This window comes from Trifolium pratense, linkage group LG1 (assembly GCF_020283565.1).
Source record: "Trifolium pratense cultivar HEN17-A07 linkage group LG1, ARS_RC_1.1, whole genome shotgun sequence".
In the NCBI taxonomy this organism is placed as follows: Eukaryota; Viridiplantae; Streptophyta; class Magnoliopsida; order Fabales; family Fabaceae; genus Trifolium; species Trifolium pratense.
The window spans coordinates 17191029-17199517 of record NC_060059.1 but is presented as its reverse complement, the minus strand read 5'-3'; the positions used below and the strand labels follow the sequence as shown (position 1 = coordinate 17199517).

The 8489-nt window shown below is 33.4% G+C and overlaps 1 protein-coding gene across 4 annotated transcripts; it reads left to right on the top strand.

Moving 5' to 3' along the window:
* Nucleotides 1–3442: 3442 nt before the first annotated feature.
* LOC123898475 (cryptochrome-1-like) lies at nucleotides 3443–8477 on the top strand. 4 transcript variants are annotated; one of them, XM_045949466.1, is made up of 5 exons: nucleotides 3443–4772; nucleotides 4983–5204; nucleotides 5602–6308; nucleotides 7197–7845; nucleotides 8214–8477. In XM_045949466.1, exons 1-5 carry the CDS (start codon nucleotides 4463–4465, stop codon nucleotides 8222–8224), a joined length of 1899 nt encoding a protein of 632 aa, XP_045805422.1. In that variant the 5' UTR covers nucleotides 3443–4462; the 3' UTR covers nucleotides 8225–8477. The 4 variants fall into 4 exon arrangements, with proteins under 4 accessions (XP_045805422.1, XP_045805410.1, XP_045805418.1 ...); XM_045949462.1 differs by having other exon boundaries at nucleotides 3550–4772; nucleotides 5599–6308; XM_045949454.1 differs by having other exon boundaries at nucleotides 3445–4772; nucleotides 7197–8477.
* The last annotated feature ends 12 nt before the right edge of the window (nucleotides 8478–8489 follow it).

Here is an 8489-nt window from a genome sequence, read left to right as displayed (position 1 = left end):
CCAAATTTTGGAGGCCTTAATATTATTCTTTTTCAGGCTCATCATGTAAAGTCTCAACACCAAAATAATGCTTGCTATAGTGGTTGGCGTGCCTAACCTAAAGTCTCAACACCAAGAGGAAGAATTCAACTCTCACCTATGGTACTTTTGTTTTTCTTATTTTAATTAATTTATAATGAACATTTCATAAGCTATTTTTAAAAATGTTTCCTTTTTCAAAATTGTGAGTTTTTTCAATAAATAAAATCATTCTATAACATAGGCGAAAAAAAATACTCTATAACTTACAAATAACTTCACTATTTTACTTTTTCTTAAAAAAAGTACATTTTATTATTTTTCTGAAGATAAAGAATTAATTTATGAAATTAAGTTGCAATTTTTATTAAAAACACTATCAATTTTTAATGATATTAGCTTGAAGTTGTATTTTGTTATTATTGATTTGAAAGTGATTTTTTTTTTTACATTGTTGATGTTTACATTTTAAATAAAAGATTACTCTTTTTTAAAAATTATCGGTCCATTTTTAATGATATATCCCTTAATTTTTTATATTTATCGATTTAATTTCAACACTGTGGAATGACCCTCTTTTTATATTAGTTATGACTATTTTTGATATTGTTGATACTATTTACAATTTAAATAAATAATGTTCTTTTTTCAATTTTTTTTATTAAGGATCCATTTTTGTTATCTGTCCCGGGCCTCCAAAATCTCGGAACCGACCCTAATCATAAGGATATCAAGGAGAATCTGCAAGTCAAGAGAATATAGAGTCAAAGCTTGATTTTATCCTAGCCATCCTTAAACCCAAAACCTAGGATCTTCTTATGTCTGTGCACAATTTTTTTATGCTATATGTCTTGAACTTATTTCTCTTACTTCTTTGTTTATTTTGTTTGCTTATTTTTGTTGATGACAAAAGGGGGATTAAGAGTTATTAATTGAATGAATGAAATTTTTACACATAAAAATTATTGTGTTAAGAAAACTGAAACTATCTCTAGTCTTATTTAACGGTTTTCTTATAAGTTCTGATGATTTTATATGCAAGGAGAATATATTATATATTTGAAATAAATTTTTGCATATATAATTTTGAGAAAGTTTGCAACCTTCTCTTAAGTTTATTGGACTCGGGGAGAGAGCTTGCAAACCTCTGTCTCTGAAAGCCAAAATATGAAAATTTAATTCAAGTTACATAATTAATTCTTAAATTGATCTTAAGAATAGCTTTCAAACCTAATATTCAGAAATATCAGAAGAAAGACAAGCCATAAACAAGTTCTGATGGTTATTAGAAGCAAGTTTCGATCAAACGTTAGAAGACTTCAGAAGTTAACTATCAGTATCTGAAGATTGTCTTACATGCCAGAAATGTTTCAGAATGCGTCAGTCAATGATTGAAGAATTATTCTCTGATGATTTATCAGTACAAATGATTGAAGGATAATCATAGTATATCATCCTTATAGTTTAAGGATGAAAGGAATGACTCATTGTACTTTGTTAGTGGAATTATCTTTCCACTTGAAGCAAGATTTCAAAACGCCGCAAAATCATACTACGATTCTAGTTGGCAGCCTTATCTTCATCAACGGTCATTCACAAATGGAGCGTCTCAAATTGTCTATATATACAAGACACATTTGTTGAAGACTGACTACTGCATCAATTGCAAATTTTGATATTACAAGCACATGCTCTGAACATCTGATACTCATCTTAGCTAAGAGCACTCAGAATTCTATTTCATCTTCTTGTCTTAGAATTAAGTGTTTGAATCTTAAGTGCTTTTGTATTGTCATCTATCTATCTATCTTAAATTTCTTTAAGTTAGAAGTCTCTTGTTTAATGCTTGAGCTTTTGGAAGTCTTTTGTTTTTTGTAACTCGAGCATTGTGTAGAAGTCTCTTGCTTTGTGCTTGAGTATTTGTAATCTTTGTGATTGTTTTTAGTGAACTCCCTTGGAAGTGCAAGGAGACTGGAGTACTCTCAATTTGTGAGGGGAATCAGTATAAAACTCTCATGTTCATCTCTCCTCTCTAGCTCCTTATTATTGTGTTTTAAATCTATTGAATCCGCTGCACAAAAACCTCTTAAACACTGTTCAAAAACATAAAGTTTAAAAATTCCAAAAACACAATTCAACCCCCCTTCTTGTATTTTTCACACCTTCACCGAGACTCTATTTATAGACTTTTTCTGCTTAACTTTCACGCACCATCGTAACACAATGGATCCCATCGTGGCACAATGGGCCTTCCTTGTTCTGCAAGTTCTTAACAACCAATTTTCCTTCTTGAATGACCATTTATTAAAAGGTGTAAATTAAAAGATATAACTATAAAATTGAGAACTTGCAGACCAAAATTAACAAAATTAACAATAGTATGTATGATCAATGAACAAAATTATACTGAAAATAAAATATAATATTGTTAAATATAATACATTTACAATTAAAACCGTCTATTATCCATTTCTTGAAGATGAGCTAAAATAATATCATTGTCAATTGTTCCAAAAACATTTCTTTCTATATAAGTTACATAGCGGACCCTTCACTAAATTCATAGATGAAAAAACATGTTTCACGCTTGCAGTTGCTACCGGCAAGACTAAAGCTAACTTTAAAAGTTTATAAACTATACCGAATGTGTTGTACTTATTTGTTTCCACAAGCTTTGCACAAAGATCTAGAAGTCCTTTTAACTTTGCAAAATTTGAGTAAGATCGAACATCTCTTACATAAGTCCAAAGTTGATGTCGCACCACTACTTCTGGTACATCTACAAAATGATTTGGATAAAGCTCAATCATCCTCAATAATTTTTTGACATCTAAAGCTGCAAATGACGATAAGGGACTCAAACATGAAACACACTGTAAAACTTTAGTATTCTCTTCATCAAACCTAGCATTGAGCTCATGCAACTGCAAATCTAAAACACTAAACAAACAATCATGCTTATAATGATGCAAATTAGAAATACTAGAAACACTAAAAGTTGTAGACATTGTATACAAGATACGAGTCAAGTTTTAAAATTTTACGTTTTATTCTAAACATTGTATGTATCCTAAATTCTTAGATCGATTAAATTATATAGTATGTGTAATGTGGCTATATATGTACATTAATATTGCTCATACTATTCTATAGAAGGAATTAAAGGAAAAAATGAGTAGCTCTTACACACTAGGCCAAGTAAGTAAAAAAAACTCTACACAAGGCCTTAACATGTGTGCGCCCCTGATTGTTATAGCAAGTTTTTTCATGTTTGACCAGTTTACTTGAAATAATTTTGACATATTAAAATCCTCATTCCCCACTTGGATAATCCAATAAATTCATAGTATAATCCAATAAAAGTTTCAAATTAAATTAGCCAGAGATCGAAATAATTTTCAGTACTAAAATAGTAACTTAGAGTACCATATTAAAATGACAGTTCATTCAATTATTTGCAGAAAATAGTAGCACCAAAATCACCTCCACAGTTAAATAACGTACAACTTTTATTTGGTGAAATTTCATCCACATTTATGAAATTATTATGGAAGCTCCTCCTAGCATCCCTTAGTAGTGACATGTTACATGTTCTTATCCTTTTGTCTTTTTTTAGCAAATATCATAATAATCATATGTGTCTGTCCCCACTATCATCACTATACACTCCTTCTCCTGCCCATGTGATCATTTCCACGTCATCATCATACACTAATCACACCCTCACAACTCACTCAATCACTTTTACCACCTCACCTCCATGCCTACATACACTGTATGTTACCTCCACCTTTTCTTTGATAAGATTTTGGTGCTTTCTTGTCTATCTATATTTTCATCTAAACTTTGATTGATAGGGTTGTGATTGTCATTTTGTCAATACCAATTATTTTAGTTCTCAAGTTTTGATGCTTGAGTTTGAAGAACTTTGCAGTTAGCTCTAGATGCTTGTAGATAATGTTCTTTATTGTTTATGATTGTGCTTGTGCCTTTTTTGTTAATATTCTGTACTCAATTATGTTTCTGAATTAGGAATTATTTTTATTTTATTTTTGTATTTTTAATTTGATGCCTTCAAATTTGTGAAAGTGACATGTGGGCTGAGTTGGTTTTGATTTGGATAACTTCCATAATCAGATAGCAAATTGGTATGCAAGTTGGATTTCAAGATAAGCTATAACTATTTCTTAGGTCTATTTTTAGCACTGGTTTCATGTTCTTATTCTGTGATTCTATAGATATCTTTTTTTTTTACTTTTTGACAAAATTTCAGATCCAATCTTTGTAGTCAATTATTAGGTATTAATCTTCATTCTTCAGATATTTTATGTTAGAGAGAAAAGAGAAAAACCATTTTGAATTTTTGAGGTGAAGTTTAGTTATTCTATTATATAAAGTTTAGAGCTTTGGCTATGCAATAAAATTTGAAGGCTAGATATACAATATGGGAAGCAATAGAACTATTGTTTGGTTTAGAAGGGACCTTAGAATTGAGGACAATCCAGCACTAGCTGCTGCTGCTAGGGATGGTTCTGTATTACCTGTGTTTATATGGTGTCCTAAAGAAGAAGGACAATTTTATCCAGGAAGGGTTTCAAGATGGTGGTTGAAACAGTCTCTAGCTCACTTGGATCAGTCTCTGAAATCTCTTGGAGCTAGACTTGTGTTTATCAAAACTGATAGTACTCTTAATGCTCTTTTGGAGTGTATAAATGCGATTCAAGCTACGAAAGTTGTGTTTAACCATCTCTATGGTAAGTAGTGCTGTTTATAAGGTAGTTTCTACGACATTAGACTTCCGTGTTAAATGTTTTTGCTAATTTTGATTCTTGTTTGGTTCGCCTTAATATTTTGGATCTTGAAAAGTTGAAGAATCTAGCAGGGTTTTTCTAAGAATATAGCGGATAGTATGAAATTCAATGCTAATCAGCTGACCTACATTTATACCATGATTGTTTTATCAGATCCTGTTTCGCTTGTTCGAGACCACAACATCAAAGAAAAACTAGTTGAACTTGGCTTATCTGTGAAAAGCTACAATGGAGATCTGTTGTATGAGCCGTGGGAAATATATGATGAGAAGGGACATGCTTTTACAACCTTTGATCGTTTTTGGCAGAAATGCTTGCACAAACAAACGGAACCTGTTTCACTTATTCCTCCGTGGCAATTAGTTCCAGCTGAAGGTATGCACATTATCATGATTTTATTGTTTCCCCGATCATAATATGATTGTTGGCATCAGGTTTTTGCTAGAGTATCACTGATAGCTCTGATTGTTAAGAGTTCCACATTCGATGAGATAAAACCTGAAAATGTATTTATAAGTGATGGATAGTCCTCACCTTACATCCGCTGATGGCTTAATGGATCTTGGATATACTCTGATACCATCTTAGAATTAGGGTTGGGCTAACTCAACCCTTACAAAATTGGCTTGTATGGTGAGGTTGAGGTATGTCTCCCACTTATAAACACATGTTTAGGTCTTATCTTATTATTTCGAATATTTCAACACTGATGCAATATCATTAAGGAAACTAGCAGCAATTTGATCAAATTCTCTTATGTTGTGGGTAGCAGGAAACCTTGAGAAATGTTCAATAGAGGACCTAGGTCTCGAAAATGAATTAGAAAAACCAAGCAATGCATTACTACGACGAGCATGGTCTCCAGGTTGGACCAATGCTGACAAGGCTTTAACAGAATTTATGGACAAGCAACTACTTCATTACTCCGAGAATAGACAAAGGGTTGGCGGAGACTCCACTTCACTCTTGTCCCCATATCTTCATTTCGGAGAGTTGAGTGTGAGGAAAGTTTTTCAAATGGCACGTATGAAGCAGATATTGTGGGGAAATGAAGGCAACAGTGTTGGCGAAGAAAGTGTAAGTCTTTTCCTCAGGGCAATTGGATTTCGAGAGTATTCGCGCTATCTTTGTTTCAATTTTCCATTCACTCATGAGAGAGCACTTCTTGGGCACTTGAGTTTTTTCCCTTGGAATGCCGATCCTTCTAACTTTAAGACTTGGAGACAAGGTAGGACCGGCTATCCTCTAGTTGATGCAGGAATGAGAGAACTTTGGGCTACAGGATGGATGCATAACCGAATAAGAGTAATTGTTTCTAGTTTCGCTGTGAAAATGTTGCTTCTACCTTGGAAATGGGGAATGAAGTATTTCTGGGACACACTTTTGGATGCAGACCTTGAATGTGATATACTAGGGTGGCAGTATATCTCAGGATGCTTACCAGATGGTCATGAGCTTGAGCGCTTGGATGATCCCGAGGTTTGTCCTTGTTTTCTTTCGTTTAACGGTTTCAATTTGTGCATCAATCAGATGTGATTCTAATTTGTGTTTAACACATATTATTTGATGTTCTGATTCATGTATTAGTAGCCATACCAGTTTGTATTTTAAAATTTTGTTTTTGACTATTTCTCTTATTCAATACTCACAGATTTTTTTATTCTATTTTCCTTTCAAAAGCTCCCGAGTCTTTAGCATGACTATAGAGATCTCTTACAATAAGATGCATTCCCCTCTTAAGGCCGTGTTTGGAGAAATAACTTAATCAAGCGTTTATAGCATAAGTGCTTATGTATAAGCTATTTCTATAACAAAAAATAAAGTCAAACTATTTTCATATAAGCTATAAACTATTTTTCACAAGCTATCCAATCCAACCCCAAAAGAGGCAAATAATGCGTCTAAAGAGAAGTCTGATGATTCTTTGTCTGATTCAATAGAAGATTCACAAGATGATACTGTAGTTTCTACTGAGAAGAAAGAAGAAACTCAGTTGAACAAATTTGTTCAAGATAATTGTGTGACTTCTGATGGGCTTGAATCTGGGGACGTTGAAGCACAAGGAGCTGTTGAGTAACAGCATAGTGACTGATGCAGTAGAGAATTGAGGGCCTATGAAAATAAGCTAAAAACTTGTGGTCATGTCATTGATTGTTTGCATAAGCTCTCACAAGTGCTTATGGTAGTAATTAAGCTTAAATAAGTCAATCGAAACAGGCCTTAAGTGAGAGTGGTATTACTTTCTCTTATATAGAAAACAAGTTTTATTCGGCTTCTCCATTGGACTAAATTCCACCAGAAATATCCTAACAATAATAGTTAAAAAATACTGCAACTTCTCTAATTTTGGTCTCACTTTTGTGACAGATTTTAGGAGCTAAATTTGATCCAGAAGGTGAATATGTAAGACAATGGCTGCCCGAGTTAGCAAGAATGCCGACCGAGTGGATCCATCATCCTTGGAATGCACCGCAAAGTGTACTTAGAGCATCAGGAGTTGAGTTAGGTCAAAACTATCCAAATCCAATGATTGATATAGATTTGGCCCGAGAAAAACTAACTCAAGCCATATTCAAGATGTGGGAAATTCAAGCAGCATCAAAAGCTTCTAGCTCCGATGCAAGGGATGAAGTCGTCGTTGACAGTGAATATCAAGACATTCCAAAAGTCCTTGTCCTTAAGGACAAGGCTCCGTGTGCTACTATTTCGGCTAATGATCAAAAGGTGCCGGCACTTCAGGTTCAGGATCCTAAGAATGACCTACCTATTAGGAAAAGAACAAAATGTATGGCAGAGAAGAGAAAGAACAAGGAAAGTTCAGAAAATCATGAGAAAGATAGTAAGGTTTCAAGCAGTGACCAAGACACTAGCTCTACAGCTGACTCTTCTGCATGTAAGAAGCAGTGTAGTACAAGCACCTATTCATTTTCTGTTCCACAACAGTGTTCGTCATCTTCAAATCTTAAATGGTTATGGCAAGAACAGATTGACATGGAGCAAAGTTCAGGGAAAGATGGTAAGCATTCTTATATTTCCAAAGGAGAAAGAAAAGAGAAGAAAATATAATCTCACCTATGAAGCACATAACGGACACTGACACGTTGATGTTGATAATAATATAAGAAAATGACATAATTCAGTGTAATCATAAGTGTCGTTGTCCTACACCGGGACACACCTAATCCGAGGAGTGTCCGTGCTTCATAGAATCTCACTCAGATATAATCTTTAGAGTAGTTGTTTAAATAAGTGTTTGTGGTACTAGTACCTGTAATCAAACTAAATCTCTAGAGCAATGAAGATTTTCATTTACACTCGTTTTTACTCTTTGTTGGATTTGTATGCTACTAGTACTAATAATAAGAATTTGCATTTCCCATGCAGGGACAACATGAGGTTAGTTCTGTCCTTATTTATAAATCCAGTAGCAGCTGCAATGCTCATAAAAAATGGTGCCATAAATGAAGTGTATGCTGTTTTCTGTGGCTATATTCTTAATAAAATGGTTTTGAAATCCAATTGAAACAATAGCCAACATTGTATATTATTATTTACTTTTTTGAATGGGAACTTCATTTGTATTCTGACAGTCTTTTGTATAAAAACTCCATAAACTGATTTACTACACAATAAATTATTTTCACTAGGCATAAGTCGGGG